General features: G+C 43.4%; 1 protein-coding gene and 1 non-coding gene across 5 annotated transcripts in view; one reads left to right on the plus strand and one right to left on the minus strand.

The window, feature by feature from the left end:
* NVL (nuclear VCP like) overlaps nt 1-12,923 on the minus strand; it is a 107,483-nt gene extending 94,560 nt beyond the window's left edge. For 2 of the 4 annotated variants that reach the window (XR_002729900.2, XR_002729901.2), the window contains exons 1-2: nt 12,585-12,923; nt 8,899-8,972 (exon numbers count right to left, since the gene is read on the minus strand). Coding sequence is in view for 2 of the 4 variants with exons in the window: in XM_023203661.2 (XP_023059429.1) it covers nt 8,899-8,972; nt 12,585-12,641 (131 nt within the window). In the remaining 2 variants the exon portion in view is untranslated. The remainder of the gene's footprint in view (nt 1-8,898; nt 8,973-12,584) is intronic. The other 2 variants (XM_023203661.2, XM_023203662.2) reach the window with 2 other exon arrangements.
* Nucleotides 12,924-18,655: 5,732 nt separating this feature from the next.
* On the plus strand, nt 18,656-18,754 carry LOC111537184. The gene has a single exon (XR_002729939.1). It is a non-coding gene; the product is annotated as a small nucleolar RNA U13 (small nucleolar RNA).
* Nucleotides 18,755-21,079: the final 2,325 nt, after the last annotated feature.

A 21,079-nucleotide genomic window follows, 5' to 3' on the forward strand; every position in this document is an offset into this window, starting at 1 on the left:
TTTTTTTTTTTTTTTTTTTTTTGAGAGGGAGTCTCGCTCTGTCGCCCAGGCTGGAGTGCAGTGGCCGGATCTCAGCTCACTGCAAGCTCCGCCTCCCGGGTTCATGCCATTCTCCTGCCTCAGCCTCCCGAGTAGCTGGGACTACAGGCGCCCGCCACCTCGCCCAGCTAGTTTTTTGTATTTTTTAGTAGAGATGGGGTTTCACCGTGTTAGCCAGGATGGTCTCGATCTCCTGACCTCGTGATCCGCCCGTCTCCGCCTCCCAAAGTGCTGAGATTACAGGCTTGAGCCACCGCGCCCGGCCTCCCTTTTTTTTTTGAGACAGACTCTCACTCTGTCGCCCAGGCTGGAGTGCAGCGGTGCGATCTCGGCTGACTGCAAGCTCCGCCTCCCGGGTTTATGCCATTCTCCTGCCTCAGCCACCCGAGTAGCTGGGACTACAGGCGCCCACCACCTCGCCCGGCTAGTTTTTTGTATTTTTTTAGTAGAGACGGGGTTTCACCGTGTTCGCCAGGATGGTCTCGATCTCCTGACCTTGTGATCCGCCCGTCTCGGCCTCCCAAAGTGCTGGGATTACAGGCTTGAGCCACCGCGCCTGGCCTATTTTTTCCCTTTTTTAAACTAACCTTCTTTGCTTCAAACATTTTTAAAATTTCAAACTTAGTAAAAATATTAAAGAAATAATCTAATCAACACTCATATATTCTTTACCTGTAGTATTCTCAAGCTGCCACATTTACTTTACTTCTGTCCGTATACAGAGATTTCTTTTGGAGGGATAAGGCAGAACCATTTGAAAATAAGTTCTAGGCCAGGCACAGTGGCTCATGCCTGTAATCCCAGCACTTTGGGAGGCCGAGGTGGGAGAATCACTTGAGCCCAGGAGTTTGAGACCATCCCTGCCAACATAGGGAAACCCTGTCCCTACAAAATATAAAAAAATTAGCCAGGCATGGTAGTACATAGCTGTAGTCCCAGCTACTTGGGAGGCTGAGGTGGGAGGGCAGCTTGAGTCTGGGAGGTGAAGGCTGCCGTGAGCCGTGATTGCACCAATGCACTTGGCTTGGCCAACAGAGCAAGATCTCATCTCAAAAAAAATAATAAATTAAAAAACTAGTAAGAAGAAACTAAGTTACAGACCCTTCATCTCAAAAATTCTCAGCATGTATCTCTGTAAAAAAGAGTATCTGCAGCCAGGCACCGTGGTTCACGCCTGTAATTCCAAAACTTCAGGAGGCCGAGGTGGGCGGATCACAAGGTCAGGAGATCGAGATCATCCTGGCTAACACAGTGAAACCCTGTCTCTTCTAAAAATACAAAAAAAAAAAAAAAAAAAAAAAATTAGCCAGGTGTGGTGGCAGGCGCCTGTAGTCCCAGCTACTCAGGAGCCTGAAGCAAGAGAATGCGTGAACCCGGAAGGCAGAGCTTGCAGTGAGCCGAGATCACGCCACTGCAATCCAGTCTGGGTGACAGAGTGAGACTCTGTCTCAAAAAAAAAAAAAATCAGCTGGGTGTGGTGGCGCACACCTGTGGTCCCAGCTACTCGGGAGACTGAGGCAGGAGAATCCCGTGAACCCAGGAGGTGGAGGTTGCAGTGAGCCGAGATTGCACCACTGCACTCCAGTCTGGGCAACAGAGCGAGACTCCATCCCAAAAAAAAAAAAAAAGATATCTGCACAGCCACAATACAATTAGCACAAATAAGAAATTTAATATTGGTAAATTATCTAATATATAGTCCATATTAAAATTTCTCAAATTATTTCCAAAAAATGGTCTTTATAGTTGTTTTTCTTTGACCTAGTGTCTAGTCAAGGTTCATGCATCTACTTGGTTGTTGTGTCTCTTTGAACTCTTTTAACTTGTAACCTTTGTGCATATAACACCGACATTTTTGAAGGATCCAGGCCAGCTAATTTATAAAATGTCCCACAATCTGAATTTATGTCTCCTCATTATTAAATTCAAGTTAAATATTTTTAGCAAGACCATCTGCTAAAAATATGGGTGAAAGTATGATGAGTACAGGATATTAATATAATCTGAAAATATCTTCTTATAAATTATTTATTAATTTCAAATTAATTTACAGTGGATTGATCAAAACTAACATTACCGAATAACACCCTACACAGATATTCTGTGCCTTTTGAAGTCAAATTGCTTCTTTGGTTTTCCTTCCAAAAACATATAACCTGATTCCAACCATGTGGAAACAGCAGAAAAATCCAAATTGAGGGACATTCTAATATAATAACTACCAGTAATCTTCAAAAATGTAAAGATCATGAAAAACAAAAAAAGGTTGAGGAACTGTTGCAGATTAAAGGAAACTAAAAAGCAAAACAAGCATAATTTAGGGGTTGGATTTCAGTTCTGGAAAAAAAATTCCCATAAAATAACAGCTACAAAGAACATTATTGAGACAGGCAAACTCTGAATATGAATGGTGGATTCGACAACATTATTGAATCAAGATTACATTTTCTGGTTTTAATAAATAAACTGTGGTTATATAATAAAAGCCTTTGTCCTTAGGGAATAGATAGTATGCATGGATAAAGCGACATTCTAGGTAGAGTATATGGGTGTTCTTTGTTCTATTCTTTTCGTTTTCCTCTTTATAAAAATTCTTGCCGGTGCAGTGGCTCACACCTGTAATCCCAGTACTTTGGGAGGCCAAGGTGGGCAGATCATTTGTGATCAGGAGTTCAAAAACAGCCTGGCCAACATGGTAAAACCCCAATGTCTACTAAAAATACAAAAACTAGCCAGGCATGGTGGTGGGTGCCTATAATCCCAGCTACTTGGGAGGCTGAGGCAGGAGTATCGCTTGAGCCCAGGAGGTGAACGTTGGAGTGAGCCGAGATCACACCACCGCACTCCAGCCTGGGTGACAGAGTGAGACTACATCTCAAAAAAAAAAAAAAAAAAATTCTTTATGTTTTTGAGACAGGGTCTCATTCTCTCAGTCAGGCTGGAGTGTAGTTGTGCAATCAGAGCGTGCCACAACCTCGACCTACTGGTGTCAAGCAATCCTCCCACCCCAGCCTCCCGAGTAGGTACGACGACAGATACGTGCCAGCACACCTAGTTATTTTTTCGATTATTTTTGTAGAGATGGGGGTCTCACTATGTTGTCTAAGCTGGTCTGGGTCAGCTTTTCTTAAATGTGAAATTACATCAAAACACAAAGTTTTAGATGAGGCAAATATTGTACTAAATCATGATCATTTAAAAAAGCAACTTGGAGCCTGGTGCGGTGGCTCATGCCTGGAATCCTAGCACTTTGGGAGGCTGAGGCGGGAGGATCACTTGAGCTCAAGAGTTCAAGGCCAGCCTGGGCAACATGGCAAAACCCCGTCTCTACAAAAAATACAAAAAATTAGCGGGGCATGGTGGCATGTGCTTAGTGCCAGCTATCTGGGGGCTGAGGCGGGAGGATCACTTGAGCCCAGGGGGCTGAAGCTGCAGTGAGCCGAGATTGTGCCACTGCACTCCAACCTGGGTGACAGGGCAAGACTGTGTCTCCAAAGATAATAATAATAATAATAATAATAATAATAATTAATTAACTAAAAATTAAAATATGATTGAGACCATCCTGGCTAACATGGTGAAACCCCGTCTCTACTAAAAAATACAAAAAAATTAGCCGGGCATGGTGGCGGGCGCCTGTAGTCCCAACTGCTCGGGAGGCTGAGGCAGGAGAATGGCGTGAACCTGGGAGGCGGAGCTTGCAGTGAGCCGAGATCCGGCCACTGCACTCCAGCCTGGGCGACAGAGCAAGACTCCGTCTCAAAAAAAAAAAAAAAATTAAAATAAAGAGAGAAAGAAAGATGTAAAAATGATTCTTAGCTCGTGGGCCATACAAAACAATGTGGCAGGCAGGAACTGGTTTGAGGGCCATAGTTTGCCAACACCTGGATAAGAGAAGATGGCAGATAGATGTAGGAAGAATGTTTAAAAGCTGAAACAGGCCAGGCACAGTGGCTCGTGCCTATAATCCCAACACACTGGGAGGTCAAGGCGGAAAGATCACTTGAGGTCAGGAATTCAAGACCAGCCTGGCCAGCATGGCGAAACCCTATCTCTACTAAAAATACAAAAATTAGCTGGGTATGGTGGCATGGACCTGTTGTCCTGGCTACTCAGGAGGCTGAGGCAGGAGAGTCACTTGAACCCAGGAGGTGGAGGTTGCAGTGAGCCGAGATTGCGCCGCTGCAGTCCAGCCTGGGCAACAGTGAGAGTCTATCTCAAAAAAAAAAAAAAAAAAAAAAAACCTGAAACAGTAGTCTAGACAAGAAGTAATGAGGCTCTGGATTAGGCTAGTAATGGTAAGGAAAGGAGAGAACAGGCATCTTGAACTATTTAAGAGACAACAGCAAGGCTTCTTGGTGACTTATTATAGACATGGCAGGGGGATTCAAGACTAGGTAGAAGGAAGTAGACAACAGATAGATTACCCTGGGTGACTGGCTGAGTAACAGTCATACCATCAACTAAGAAAAAAGGTTACCAACAAAACACAGTTCATAGATTTCAATGGAGTGAGTGGTGGGGATAGAAACAATCTTAGCTGAGTCTTTATTTTTATTTTTTAAAAGACAGGGTCTTGCTCTGTCACCTACGCTTCAGTGCAGTGGTGCGATCGTAGCTCACTGCAGCCTTGAATTCCTGGCCTCAAGGGATCCTCCTGCCTCAACTTTCCAAGTAGCTAGGACCGACTACAGCTGCATGCCACCATGCCACACTAATTTTTAATTTTTTTTGTAGAGACAGATTCTTGCTATGTTGCCCAGGCTGGTCTCAAACTCCTGGCCTCAAGCGATCCTCCTGTGTCAGCCTCTCTAAGTGCTGAAATTACAGGTGTGAGCCACTGTGCCTTGGCCTTAGACCACTCGTTAAATAAATTCTGATAAAGAGAAGGAAAAATACTACTGGGTGGTAGCCAAAGTGAGGTACACTATTGTTTTAAAAAACCTTCTGTCTTAGTTTCTCTTCTTTTCTTCCTTCCTAATACAGAGTTTGGTACTGGTTAGGATAGTGCTACTGTGACAAATACCTTAAAATGTAGAAATGGTTTTGGAACTAGGTAATAGAGGCCAGAGAGCTTTGAGGTGCATGTTAGAAGAAACCTAGATGGCTCTGAAGTGACTGCTGTTAGAAATATGAACACTGCAGGACGTGGTGGCTCACGCCTGTAATCCTAGCATGTCGGGAGGCTGAGGTGGGCAAATTGCCTGAGCTCAGGAGTTTAAGACCAGCCTTGGCAACACGGTGAAACCGTGTGTCTACTAAAATACAAAAAATTAGCCAGGCATGGCGGTGTGCACCCATAGTCCCAGCTACTTGGGAGGCTGAGGCAGGAGAATTGCTTGAACCTGGGAGGCAGAGGTTGCAGTGAGCTGAGATTGCACCACCGCACTCCGGCCTGGGTGACAGAGTGAGACTCCATCTCAAAAAAAAAAAAAAACACCAAAAAATGGACACTGAAGGCAATTCTGGTAAGAGCTCAGAAAAACAAGAGAAGAGTTGTACAGGAAGGAAGGTTCTATAGTTACATATACAGAGAGAGAATGCTAGTAGAAATCTGAATGTTAAGGATGCTTCTGGTGAGGTCTCAGACAGAAATGAGAAGCATGTTATTGGAAATTGGAAGAAAGGCAGTCCATGTTATGAAGTGACAGAGGACTTGTGTTTTACTGTTTTAAAAGTAGAACTTGTAAGTGATGAATCTGGATATTTCACTCAGATTTCCAAGCAAAGTGCTGAAGTGTGGCCTGATTTCTCCTTGCTGCTTATAGTGAAATTTTATAGTATAAAGAGAGATAAAGAAGGAATTGTTCAACAAAAAGGAAACCAGAACCTGAAGATTAGAAAATTCTCAGTTTGTCCACATTGTAAAAAATGAAAAAGCATAATCTAAAGAGGACATCAAGAGTGTGGGGGGACAACAATTTGCTAAAGCGATTACCAGCGTATGACTTATGGATTCAGTCAGCCATCTCAGCAGAAGCCAGGAATAGAGACGGGGTTAAAGCAACAGAAACACTGCCAGCTTGGACTGAAGGGACAGAGATGGGGACAAAATTAAGGAAGGCTGTTGGACTTTCAGGAATCTATAGGACAGGGCTAATAAAACTATCCAGCTGTGAACACAAGTTATCCTTCAAGAAAAGGGAAGAATGACCCTTAAGAAGGCTCAAAAGAAGGCAGGGCTGCCACTGCTAACACAGGCCCAGAGGGCACAGATGTGGCAGGTGGGGCTGTCTCCTCCTAGGTAACAGGGCAGGATCACCACCCTACTGAGCCCACAGGGCAGGGCATCAAGCCAAAGAGGATTACTCTAAAGCCTGAAAATCTAATGACATTTGCCCTGCTTGGTTTTGGACTTGCTTGGGACCCATGACCCTTTCTTTTTTCCAATTGCTCTCTTTTAGAATAGGAATGTCTAACCTACACCTATGCCTGTCCTGACATTGTACAATCGTGCATCACTAAACAACGGAGACACATTCTGAGAAGTGTCTCATTAGGCATTCTCATTGTATGAAAACAAAAATAAGTAAGAGTGTACTTACACAAACCTAGACACCTAAACTACATGGTATAGCCTACTCTGCCTACAAACCTATACAGCGTATTATTGCACTAAATACTATAGGCAACTGTAAAACAATGGTATTGTGTATTTAAACACATCTAAACACAGAAAAGGTACAGTACAAATATGATGTAACAATCTTACGGTATCACCATCATACATGAGGTCCATCACTGACTGAAACATTGTTATATAGGACATGCCTGTATTTTGGAAGCAGATAACTTGTCTGGTTTCACAGGTTAATAGAGGAATTTTGCCACAGGATAAATCATACCTTGAATCTCAGCCATTACCAATTAATTTATATAACATTATTTTTATTTATTTATTTTATATTTAGAGACAGGGTCTTGCTCTGTTACCCAGCTGGAGTGCACTGGTGCAATCATAGCTCACTGCAACCTTGAACTCCTGGGCTCAAGCGATCCTCTCATCTCAGCCTCTGGAACAGCAAGGAATACAGGTTCATGCCACCAGGCCCAGCTATTTATTTCTATTTTTATTTTGTAGAGACGGGGGTCTCACTGTGTTCCCCAGGCTGGTCTTGAACTCTATGGCCTTAAGCCATTGGCCTCTCAAAATGCTGGGATTATTGGTGTGAGTCCTTGCATCTGGCCTGATTTAGATGATACTTAGATAAGAGTTTGGACTTAAGAGTGATGCTAAAATGAGTTAAGACTTTTGGGGTTTGTGGAATGGAATGAATATGTCTGCATACAAGGACATGAATTTTGGGAGGCACAGCACAGAGTCCAATAAGCTGAATTGTGTTTCCCTTAAATTCTTATGTTGATGTCCTAACCCCTAGTACCTCAGAATGTGACTATATTTGGGGATAGGGCCTTTAGAAATAATTAAGGTATTCTTGGCCAGGTGGGGTGGCTCACGCCTATAACCCTAGCACTTTGGGAGGACGAGGCAGGAGGATCACCTAAGGTCAGGAGTTCAAGACCAGCCTGGCCAACATGGTGAAACCCCATCCCTATTAAAAATACAAAAATTAGGTGGGTGGTTAGCACATGCCGGTAATCCCAGCTATTCAGGAGGCTGAGGCAGAAGAATCACTTGAACCCAGGAGGCGGAGCTTGCAGTGAGCCGAGATCCACTGCACTCCAGTCTGGACAACAGAGCAAGACTCCGTCTTGAAAAAAAAACAAACAAACAAACTCAGGAAGCTGGCTGGGCATGCTGGCTCATGCCTATCATCCTAGCACTTAGAGAGGCCAACGTGGAAGGATCACTTGAGGTCAGGTGTTCAAGACCAACCTGGGCAAACACAGAAGGTCCTGTCTCCACAAAAAATAAAACTAAAAATTGTATTTAAAAAAAACAGAGGCCAGGTGCCATGGCTCACGCCTGTAATCCCAGCACCTTGGTAGGACGAGGCGGGCAGGTCACCCGAGGTCAGGAGTTTGAGACCAGCCTGGCCAACATGGTGAAACCCTGTCTCTACTAAAAATACAAAATTACCCAGGTGTGATGGCACATGCCTGTAATCCCAGCTACTTGGGAGGCTAAGGCAGGAGGACTGCTTGAACCTGGGAAGCAGAGGTTGTGGTTAGCTGAGGTTGCACCATTGCACTCCAGCCTGGGCAACAAGAGCGAAAATCCGTCTCCAAAAAAAAAAAAAAAAAAAGGAGTCAGAAAACTCAGGGAGATCATACCTGTTGGTGATGGTTTTAATTTTCTTTGTTTCTTTTTTGGGAGAGGATCTCATTCTGTCACTGAGGTTAGAGTGCAGTGGCGTGACCACAACTCACTACAGCCTTGACCTCCTGGGCTCAAGTGATCCTCCCACCTCAGTCTCCCAAGTAGGTGGGACCACAGGTGCATGCCACCAAGCCTGGCAAATTTTTGTATATTTTTTGTACAGATGGAGTTTCACCATGTTGCCCAGGCTGGTCTCAAACTCCTGGGCTTAAGCCGTCCTCCCACCTCAGCCTCCCAAAGTGCTGAGATTACAGGCATGAGCCATTATGCCTGGCCTGGTTTTAATTTTCTAATGAAGCAGGAAAGGAAGTGATATAATAACATCTCTATCTCTTGACCAGACTGTGAGGTACTAAAAGATAAGCAGCGACCATTTCCCACAGTACAAAAGACATCTTACTGCACATAATAGGTATTTGATAAATGTATGCATAACCAAATTGAGTTCCAAGATTATGGATTGGTGAACTAATGCCAGCAGCTATTGATATCAACTGGAAATTTAAGCAGGATATAAACTTTTAAAATGGTAAAGGGGAAATAAATCCCCTTCAAGGATCTGGAAACTATTTATTTACCTGTACATTCTTTGTAAATCAGATGCTAAGACTCCAATGTCCACATATTTGCCACATTTGTTACCGGTAAGGTACTAAAACAGAAAATATAACAAATATGAAACACTCAATATTTCAAACTCAGTGATTTTAATCAACAGATTGAGCTATCTGAACACATTATACTTTAAGATAAACTCTTCATTAATAAAGCATACCAGAAACATAAATAAAAGTAACCAATAATTGTCAAGTCTGAAATCAGAAAATTTAATTAACATTATTAATCACTATAACACAATATTATTACTAGCATAGTTACAAGGCAGTAAGTGATGACTTATTTACTAATATCCTGGGTTTCCAAACACCCTAGAACACTGCAATAAACTCATAAGGGCAGCAGGGGATATTTTAAACTTCAAGGAACACAGTGATATTTGACATCTGTCAGATACTGCAGAACTACTAGCTTGAGGCAATTTAGTTTCAATATTAAATCACCTTTTGGCTGGGCATGGTGGCTCATACCTGTAATCCCAACACTTTGGGAGCTCAGGAGTTCGAGACCACCCTGGGCAACAAAGTTTGACCTCATCTCTACAAAAAAATTTAAAAATTGGTTGGGTGTGGTGGCTTGTGCTTATACTCCCAGCATTTTGGGAGGCCAAGGTGGGAGATCACTTAAGCCCAGACTTAGAGACTGCAGTGAGCTATGATCGAGCCGCTGCACTCCAGCCTGGATAACAGAATGAGACCTTGTCTCAAAAATAAATAAATAAATAAAATAGCCTGAGCATGGTGGCTCGCACCTGTAATCCCAGCACTTTGAGAGGCCAAAGCGGGAGGATTGCTTGAGTCCAGGTGTTCCAGACCAGCCTGGCCAAGATGGTAAGATCTCATCTCTATGAAAAATTTAAAAATTAGCCAGACATGATGGTGCATACCTATGGTCCCAGCTACATGGGAGGCTGAGGTGGGAGAATCACTTGACCCCACGAGTTTGAGGTGGTAGTGAGCAGTGTTCACACCACTGCACTCCAGCCTGGGTGACAGAGTGAGACCCAGTCTCAAAAATAAAAAATTAAAATTAAATTAAATTAAATATATAGCTAAGTGAAAATTTATTTAAAATCTTGTGTAAGACTATCTTCAGGCCGTGTGTATAAGGCGTATATGAAATATAAGTAAACTTCATGTTTAACTTGGGTCCCATCCCCAAATATCTCATTATGTATACGCAAACATTCCAAACCCTGAAAAAAATCAATCTGAAACATTTTTTGGTCTTAAGCATTTAGAATAAGGGATATTCAATTTGTACTTTTATAATGAACCAAAGTGAAAGCTATAGAGGAAAACTGATAATGTCAAACGCTGAAAAGCAGTCAAGTGTGAGGACAGAAAAGAGGCCACTAGATCCAGTAATTAGGAGTCACTGCTCAGAAACTTGAATAAAGTGAAGGAGCAAGTTGTGGGACGCGGGAACATCCAGAAGAAGAGTAATTCAGAGTAAGCGAACAACGAGAACAAAGGTCCTGTGCTTGGCATGTTTGAGAAGGTCTGTGTAGTTGGGACAGGAGACGAAAAGTAAACTAGGACAACAGAGGCCAGAATATGCAGGGCTTTTTTGACTGGGTTTTACTCTAGATATCTGTGACTCCACTGAAAGGATTTGAGCTGGGCTATGGCAAGCTCTGATGTTTCCCTTTTTTTTTTAATTATACTTTAAATTCTGGGATACATGTACAGAACATGCAGGTTTGTTACACAGGTATACAAGGGCCATGGTGGTTTCCTAGACCCATCAACCTGTCATTTACATTAGGTATTTCTCCTAATGCTATCCCTCCCCTAGCCTAATTTTTCCCTTTAAAACGATGTCTTGGCCACGCCTGTAATCCCAGCACTTTGGAAGGCTGAGGCGGGCAGATGAACTGAGGTCAGGAATTCAAGACCAGCCTGGCCAACATGGTGAAACCTCGTCTCTACTAAAAATAGAAAAATTAGCCAGGCGTGATGGCATGCACTTGTAATCCCACCTACTTGGGAGGCTGAGGCAGAAGAATCGCTTGAACCCAGGAGACAGAGGTCGCAGTGAGCGAAAAACAAAAAAAAATTAGATGTCTCTGGCTGCTCTGTGGGGAATAGGCTTTAGGTAAAAGCAGAATCAGAAAGACCAGTTAGGAGGCTATTGCAATAGTATAAGGTAGAGATGATGGTTTGGACTAAGATGGTTATACGGAAAGACAGTAAGAAGTACTTGGAATATATTTTGAAAGTAAAGCAAACCAGGCTGTTGATGGATGGTATACAGGAAATGAGACTCAGAATGATCCTTAAGGCTTTTGGTCTTAACAACTGGACAAATGGTGGTATCATTTACCGAGATACAGAACACTAAGAAAGGGCAGGTTTGAAGGAAGAAAAAATTACAAGTTCCACTTGGCCATTTTAATTTGGAGATACGCTGACTAGGCAGCTGGATATATCAATCTGTACTTCAAGATAAAATCTGGACGGCAGATACAAATTTAGCAGTCATAAATATATAGAGGACAGGACAGCAGCTTGCACCGGTAATCCCAGCACTTTGGGAGGCTGAGGCCCGATCGTTTGAGCCTAGGAGTTAGAGACCAGACAGAGTAACATAGTGGAACCCCATCTCTACAAATGATAATAAGAATAATAATAATAAATTGGCCAGATGTGGTGGTGCACACCTGTAGTCCCAGCTACTGGGGAGGCTGAGGAGGGAGGATTGCTTGAGCCAGGGAGGCCAGGGGTGCAGTGAGCTATGATTGTGCCCATGAACAGCCACTGAACTCTAGCCTGGGCAACAGAGCGAGACTGTGTCTCAGAAAAATAAAAATAAAATGAAATAAATATATAGATAATAGAATATGTAGACACTATTCAAAGGTTATTAGACTAAATGAGATCACATAGGAAGTATGGATAGATAAGAAAGGTGTATGAGGAAAGAGGAGGAAGAGGAGGTAAGAGAACAGGGCTCATAGCACTTCCAACATTTACAAGTTGGTAGGAAAAGATGGGTCCGAAAAGGAGATTGTTTAGGGGCTGGTGAAGTGAAAGAAAAACAAGGAGAATGTGTAGCTCACCAATTCCTAAGTGAAGAAAATTCTCTCCCGCCTTTTAACTCAGACTGCTTGTTTACATTCTAAGGTATTTGCCACACACTGCTTTTTACTGATGGTCATGAAAATGAGAAAACCGTAGGCAAAGTGCCTGTTACTGTTGCCAGACCCATGTTACCTCGTTTTAGTGCGTAAATTCCTTGAGAGCGGAAATTAACCTATTATTTATGCCACCCCTTCTCAAGGACCTCTTACAATGCGAGCGTTTGAAGACCATTCCTGTACTAACTTCACAAGTCAAAGAGGTTAAAATTCAAAGGTTAACTCCACTCTACTGAATGATCTGCGCTGAAGACGACCAGACATCCTCGGCAACCCCACGAAGCTGCACCCTCCCACCGTCCCCGGTTTCTCCTGAGACTCCGCACCAACGTGGGTAGGGAAGGCCCCGGCACGACCAACGAAGGAGGAACAGACGCACGCCCAGACCCAGACTGGGGAAAGAAGACTAGTTGAGTTCCACGTGGACGCCACCCGAAAAAAAGGGGAGTGGCACCCTGGGGCAGTGATCGGGGCCCTGTGCGAGACCGAACGGTGCAGAATACACACCTGGATGACTCGTTGCTTGAGTTTATTATCCACGAACCGGGCTGCTCTAGGCTTCATCGTGTGAGTCTTCCAAGCCACAGCTCGGACCGCCAGCTCCCAGTCAACCGGGGGCCTCGTAGGGGTTGCCCACCGCGATCGCCGGGCCAGTTGCACCTGAAAAGCGCCCCTCCTGGGGCCTAGCCCGCGCCGTTTCCGTCAGAATAAAAGTCATGCGAATGAGGGGGAAAAATTCCGAGGAGCGGGAGAAGACTTGCAAACCTCAGGGAGTTTCTAGGGCCCTTATTTTGCAGGCCTGCCCAGTGGGCCCTGGAAGATTAGGACCCCTTTGAACGCGCTCAACTTTATTGGTTCCCCGCCGGGCGAACCCGGCTGGAGGAAGGAAGTTCCTACCCCCGCGCAGCGTGCGGACAGGCTGTCAACGGCGTCGGCTGGGAAAGTTGGTTTCCTTTCCTCGGGCGTTCCAGCCACACCTCCTTCTGATACAAAGCTAGTCTTCGCAAAGCCAGCGACGGTAGATACTTGGAGTGATAAAATCAGGGTAAAAACACACCACCAGCTGTTGCTTGCTTTCCCACGTAGTTACATTACATTTTAGAGGCCCAACAAAAGGGCTAGGTGAAAAAGAAAAGGAAGGACGGATTTATCCTTATAACTGAGGATAACTAAGTCATTTGTTACTTTTAGAACTCGTTTTACTTACGCTGTTATCATCGGCAGGTAATTTGTTGAATATATCCAGTGCAAGACTCCTTGGCCCAGAATTTTATCAAACATTTGTATTTGCCCCAAGAAGTTTATCCTGCACTTAGGGAGACACAAAGGGACAGTTACCAAGCACTAAAAAAAAAAAAAAAATACAGGCTTTAGTTTCTGTCTTCTTGTTTATTTCTACCGTGTTTTGAGTATTCTTATTTCAGGTTCTACTTGGCTGATGACAAGGTGAAGTGCAGTATATTAAGGGGCAGAGGGGAGGAGAGAAAATGGAATTAAGAGAATCACACACAAGGGTGTGAGGCCGGACGAGGTGGCTCTCACCTGTAATCACAGCACTTTGGGAGGCCAAGGAGGGCAGATCACTTGAGGTCAGGAGTTCACGACCAGCCTGGCCAACATGGTGAAACCTTGTCTCTACTAAAAATATAAAAATTAGCACTGAATTAAGTATTAGATTTCTCACCCAAAATATTCGTCCCTTTGGTTGCAACTTCATTTCTTACTTCTTCACTATATGTACTGTTTTATTTTTAGTTTTTTTAGTTGTAAAATATAAGAACATTTACAATCTTAAACATTTTAAAGTGTGCAGTTTAGTGATATTAATACATTCATAATATGCAAGCATCACTGCCATCTAGCTCCAGAACTCTTTTCATCTTGTAAAACTGAAACTCTATACTAATTAAAAAATAACTCCCCATTCCTCCTTCCCCCCAGCCCCTGGCAACTGCCATTCTACTTACTGTCTTCATGATTTTGACTACACTAGCTTCCTTGTATAAGTGGAATCTTCCCATATTTGACTTTTGTGAGTGGCTTGTTTCTTAGCTTAATGCCCTCATATAGCATGTGTTAGAATTTCCTTCTTTTCTTTTTCTTTTTTTTTTAGAGGGAGTCTTGCTCTGTTGCCCAGGCTGGAGTGCAGTGGCACATCTTGGCTCACTGCAACCTTCGCCTCCTGGATTCAAGAGATTCTAACATCTCAGCCTCCTGAGTAGTTGGGACTACAGGTGTGTGCCACCATGCCTGGCTAATTTTTTGTATTTTTAGTAGAAATGGCATGTTGCCATGTTGGCCAGACTGATCTCGAACTCCTGACCTCAGGTGATCCACCTGCCTTGGCCTCCTAAAGTGCTGGAATTACAGGTATGAGCCACTGCACCTGGCCTTTCCTTCACTTTTAAGGCGAGTAAAATTTGACTCTTTTGCCATTCTGCCTTTTGCCATGGGATGACACAGCAAGAAGGCTCTCACCAAATAACAACTCCTTGATATGGGACTTTCCAGCCTCCTTGCATTCATTTCATAAGTGTTTATTGAGTGCCTACCAGTTTCAGTCTCTGCTCTGCACTTTAGGCTTATGGGGAAAAGTGGAAGAATTATAACTAACTTTTTATAACATTTTAAAAATTAGTTATTTATATGCTTGATTACATTAAATTCTACAGCATATAGTACAAATGTAGTCAATGTTTAGTAATTTTTAAAATGAAATGTAATTCTTTGCATGGCAAATGTCCAACATAGAACGAAAACACACTGAGGCCAGGCATGGTGGCTTATGCCTATAATCCCAGCACTTTGGGAGGCAGAGGCAGGTGGATCACCTGAGGTCAGGAGTTCAAGACCAGCCTGACCAATGTGGTGAACCCCTGTCTCTACTTAAAAATACAAAATTATTTGGGCATGGTGGCGCATGCCTGTAATTCTAGCTACTTGTGAGGCTGAGGCAGGAGAATCACTTGAACCTGGGAGGCAGAGGTTGCAGTGAGCTGAGATCACGCCATTGCATTCCAGCCTGGGCAACAAGAGCAAAACTCCATCTCAAATAAACAAATAACCACATTGAAAGGCCTAGTAGCATCACAATGTGTACTAGGCAGCATAGTTTATTAGTCTATAATTTGTCATAGAATACTATCCTACACTTAGAGTTGACTTCATGGGTGTGTGACCTGTGCAGTCACACAGGGCCCTGTCCTCTGAAGGGCCCCACAGGTGGTTTAATGCTCTACTGTTGCCATCTTGAAATACTTTCTGAATAAGCTGTCCCTTATTTTCATTTTGCACTGGGTCTTACAACTTATGTAACCAGCCCTTCATATGTAAACTTGAAGTACTCTAGAATGCTGCCTCCTTATTCCTTTTTTTTTTTTTTTTTTTTTTTTGAGGTGGAGTCTCACTCTGTCACCAGGCTAGAGTGCAGTAGTATAATCTTGCCTCACTGCAACCTCGGCCTCCCAGGTTCAAGCGGTTCTTCTGCTTCAGCTTCCCAAGTAGCCGGGACTCCAGGTGCACGCCACCATGCCCAGCTAATTTTTGTATTTTTAGTAAAGACGGGGTTTCACCATATTGGCCAGGTTGATCTCGAACTCCTATCCTTGTGATTCGCCTGCCTCGGCCTCTCAAAGTGCTGGGATTACAGGTGTGAGCCACTGCACCCAGCCACCTTCTTAAAGGCAGGGAATGTGTTGTTCATCTCATTATTGCTTCAGGTGCAGAAGGCAATAATTGAAAGTGAATTAATACTAGATGATAATATGCTCAATCATTTCCTGTTGGAATTAGTTCATCAATTATTGCCCTGAAGACCATTTTACATTGATTCCAATGTTTGGATTTACAGTATCATGCATCAAAACCAAAAAGATTACTAAACGGTAACCTAAGAGCATGTACACTTCAAGCACTTCCCTTTTTAATTGAAACATCCTCCATTCTTGAGTGGTGTAACCCCACCTAGTGGTGGTGGCATATTTTATCTTTTGTCTTTCACACTTTCATTCTCCTAAACCTCATACAGTATTTCACTAGCAAACAGCTTCTGGTCTAATTGTGCTTCATAACTAGGGTGATTTATGTCCAGATTTGCTTAGGACAGTCCTGATTTTTGCCTGTTGATTCTATAACAAGGGAGTCAACCACCATCACTTGCGTTTTGTCAGAGCCTCAAAAACAGAGGAGTGGGAAAACTTTACAGTGGGGAATAGGGGAAGGCTTCAGGTGTGCCCTAACTGAAGACTGTTGTCATAGGGAAGCTATAGGTGGGGTAACTAGAACTAGCAGAGCATCCTGTGTGTTTGGTTGGGATGCACAGTTGGTTTTCTTTTGGTCCTATGTTGACAGCAGGTCCAAAAATTTAAAAAGCTATCATTTATTAATAAAGTTCTTGACATCTGGGGCCATTTGTTACAGGGGTTGTTTCTGGGTTCCTGGATTGTTTCCTAGTGATAGTGATCTAACTTCCTACATGTCTGACTTGTAGATGATAGATTGGTTTTCTGGTCTGGTTGCTGCAGATTGTGAGTCAGAGTTCTATTTTTGCATATGATCTGGCTATTTTTCATTCATGTGTTCAGTGTCTTCCTGTTATCTCTCTAAAAGGTTCCAGTTTGGACAATGTAGGACCACTCTATGTGTAGTAGGAACATGGAGAAAAGTATGAAGTTTGCATGTCAGAGGATCCTTACTGAGATGCAAAAATGAGGCCTGCCTGCTTGCTGGGAGCTGGAGACTGAGTTCTGTTCTGTTTTGTTCTTTTCTTTTTTGAGACAGGGTTATATGGTTTGGCTGTGCCGCCACTCAAATCTCATCTTAAATTGTAGCTTCCATAATTCTTATGAATTGTGGGAAGGACCCAGTGGCAGGTAAATGAATCATAGGGGAGGTTTCCCCCATACTGTTCTCATGGTAGTGAATAAGTCTCATGAGATCTGATGGTTTTATAAGGTGTTTCCCCTTTTGCTTAGCTCTAATTCTTTTTTTTTTTTTTTTTTTTTTTTTTTGAGATGGAGTCTCGCTCTGTCACCCAGGCTGGAGTGCAGTGGCCAGATCTCAGCTCACTGCAAGCTCCGCCTCCCAGGTTCACGCCATTCTCCTGCCTCAGCCTCCCAAGTAGCTGGGACTACAAGTGCCCGCCACCTCGCCCGGCAAGTTTTTGTATTTTTTAGTAGAGACGGGGTTTCACCGTGTTCGCCAGGATGGTCTCGATCTCCTGACCTCGTGATCCACCTGTCTCTGCCTCCCAAAGTGCTGGGATTACAGGCTTGAGCCACCGCGCCCGGCCCCGCTTAGCTCTAATTCTGTCTCGTGTGCCACCATGTAAGACGTGCCTTTAATCTTTCACCATGATTGTGAGGCCTCCCCAGCCACGAGGAACTATGAGTTCATTAAGCCTCTTTTTCTTTATAAATTACCCAGGCTCGGGTGTGTCTTTATCAGCAGTGTGAAAATGGACTAATACAGAGCATCCCACTCTGTCACCCAAGCTAGGGTGCAGTGGCGTGATTTCAGCTCACTGCAACCTCTGCTTCCCTGGTTTTTGTTTTTGTTTTTGTTTTGTTTTTTTGACACATAGTCTTGCTCTGCCGCCCAGGCTGGAGTACAGTGGGACGATCTCAGCTCACTGCAACCTCCGCCTCCCACATTTAAGCAATTCTCTGCTTCAGCCTCCCGAGTAGCTGGGACTACAGGTGCATGCCACCACACCCAGCTAACTTTTGTATTTTTTGGTAGAGGTGGAGTTTCATCACATTGGCCAGGCTGGTCTCAAACTCCTGACCTCAAGTGATCCACCCACTTCAGCCTCCCAAACTGCTGGGATTACAGGCGTGGGCCACCATGCCTGCCCTTGAGCTTTTTGAGATTAAAAAAATATATTTGATTTATTTTATTTGGTAATGGCTAACAATTCCGTTTTCTAATCAGATTTATCATTCTTTGAGGTGATTGCCTCATTTATGTCCCTAATCTTGAATAGAATGAAAATAATCCCAGGTTTCAAGCAATTCAAGCGATTCTCCTACCTCAGCCTCCCAAGTAGCTGGAATTACAGGCATGCACCACCATGCCTGGCTAATTTTTTTGTGTTTTTAGTAGAGATAGGTGATCCACCCACCTCCACCTCCCAAATTGCTGGGATTACAGGCATGAGTCATTGCTCCCGGCCTGAAACTTTCATATAGAACGTTTTTAGTAAATAATTGTTAGGTAAATGAATGAAAATTGTGAAGTAAATAATCAGAGTACTATGATAGAAAATAACAAGGCCAGGTGTGGTGGCTCACGCCTGTAATCCCAGCACTTTGGGAGGCCGAGGTGGGCGAATCACCTGAGGTTGGGAGTTTGAGACCAGCCTGACCAACATGGAGAAACCCCTGTCTCTACTGAAAATACAGTATTAGCCAGGGGTGCTGGCGCATGCCTGTAATCGCAGCTACTCCGGAGTTTGAGGCAGGAGAATTGCTTGAACCCAGGAGGCGGAGATTGCAGTGAGCCAAGATTGTGCCACTGCACTTGAGCCTGGGCAATGAGAGCAAAACTGTCTCAAAAAAAGGGAAGAAAATAACAAAGAAGTCCTTTTGTAGTTCCTAAGTGTGAAGAATGCACGTTCATGCACAGGGTTGAGATGTGCTACCCTCAAACATTGTTCCATGCACATGACCTGTCTGACATGGAAAAAAAAGAAGAAAATAAAAAAGGGAGACCACCTCAGTCCCTGGTCAAGGGAGGTCTTTCTAAGAACGTGACAAGTAAGGACTTTAAGTATAGGAGGAGCCAGTTGTACAAGGAGAGTGGGAAGAGTTTCAGGTAGAGAGAGAATCACGTGTGCCAAGACTTTAAGCAGAAAAGAAGTTGACCTGTTCTAGGAACAGAAACAGAGAAAAATAAGCTTCTTTGTTGTTTAAACCACCATTATTTCAGGTTTTTTGTCATTCAAAACCAACATTAATTTGAACAAGTACAGATATTTGGAGGAATTTTGAAAGTTGAGTCTAAAGATTGATGCAGAAGAGAAAATGACAGAAAAGAGCCAAAACATTCCTGAATAAGAACCTGGTATCATTAACATTTTTAAAAAAACACTATTGAGGTATAATTTACCTATAATAAAAGGATCCATTTTAAGTGTATAACTCAGTTATTTTATTCATTTATTTATTTATTTTTAAAAAGATGGTCTCAGGCTGGGTGGGGTGCGATACTCCGTCTCAAAAAAAAAGAAAAAAAAAGATGGTCTCAGGCCAGGTGCGGTGGCTCATGCCTGTAATCCCAGCACTTTGGGAGGCCTAGGTGGGTGGATCACCCGAGGTCAGGAGTTCGAGACCAGCTTGACCAACATGGAGAAAACCCATCTCTACTAAATACAAAAATTAGCTGGGCGTGGTGGCGCATGCCTGTAATCCCAGCTACGCAGGAGGCTGAGGCAGGAGAATCACTTGAACCCGGGAGACAGAGGTTGTGGTGAGCTGAGATTGCACCATTGCACTCCAACCTGGGCCACAAGAGTGAAACTCCACCTCAAAAAAAAAAAAAAAAAAAACCAAAGTCTCACTCTTGTGGCCCAGGCTGGAGTGCAGTGGTGACCATAGCTCACTGTAGCTTCAGCCTCCTGAACTCAAGTGATCCTCCTGCCTCAGCCTCCTGAGTAGTTAAGATTACAGGCATGTGTCACTGTTCTGGCTATCTTATTTTTTTTTAAACTGGGTCTTGCTGTGTTACCCAGGCTGGTTTTGAACCCCTGGCCTCAAGCAATCCTTCTGCCTCAGCCTCCAAGAGTGCTGGGATTACAGGTATGAGCTACCATGCTGGGCAAATTTTTTTCTGATTGAGGTATATTTACATAGCATAAAATTCACCATTTTATTCATTTTAAAGTATACAATTCAGTGACTTTTAATATGTTTACAGGGTTATACAGACATTACCACTATATAGTTCCAGAACATTTTCATTAGCCCAGAAAGAAACCCTGTAACTATTAAGCAATCACTTCAATTTTCCCCTCTTCCCAGCTCCTGGAAACCACAAATCTACTTTTTGTTTCTATGGATTTGCCTGTTTTTGACATTTCATATAAATGGAATTATACAATATGTGACCTTTTGTGTCTGATTTCTTTCGCTTAGCATAATGTTTCCAAGGATTCTCCATGTTATAGCATGTATTAATACTTCATTCCTTTTCATTGCTGAGTAATATTCTGTGGTATAGATATATCCAATTTTAGTTATCAGTTCATCACCTGGTAGACATTTGGGTTATTTCCACTTTAAGTTTCAGTTCTGTGGGGTATAAAGTACACCCAGGAGTGGAATTGTTATGGAGCAAGGGCTCACTGCCTGATAGGCATAGAAGCCAATACTGAGGCAGGAGAATAGGGTGTGGAGACAGGGAGCCTTCACTTCAGCCTCTGATTAGTCACAGGCCAAGTCTTTATTTGCATAGAGTGTAACTTACTTCAGCTTCCAATTGGTCAGGGGCCAAGTCTTCATCTACATAGGGTGTAACCAATAGGAAACTTCTAAAGGGTACTTAAACTCCAGAAGATTTTGCAGCCAGGAGCTCTTGAGCTGTTTGCTCAAGCCAGCTCCCCTCTGTGGCGTGTAATTTTGCTTCAATAAATCAGTGCTTCATTGCTTCATTCTTTTGTTGCTTTGTTTGTGCATTTCGTTTGATTCTTTGTTCAACACACCAAGAACCTGGACAACTCGTCAAGACCTGGACAACATAGTCAAGACCCTTCACCAGTAACAATACCATGGCACTTGCTTTTGAGAAAATAGAAACCTTTATTGCAAAGTTGACTTGCCATGCTCAAATCTGTCTGCCCGAGCTGGAGAATGGGGACAGGTTTTATAGGCAGATAGTTACAATGAGGAAGATAGGAAAATGCAATGAGGTAGGCCAGGTGTGGTGGCTCACACCTATAATCTCAACACTTTGGGAGGCCCAGGTGGGTGGATCACTTGAGGTCAGGAGTTCTAGACCAACCTAAC

The sequence above is a fragment of the Piliocolobus tephrosceles genome, chromosome 1 (genome assembly GCF_002776525.5).
Source record: "Piliocolobus tephrosceles isolate RC106 chromosome 1, ASM277652v3, whole genome shotgun sequence".
Lineage (NCBI taxonomy): Eukaryota > Metazoa > Chordata > Mammalia > Primates > Cercopithecidae > Piliocolobus > Piliocolobus tephrosceles.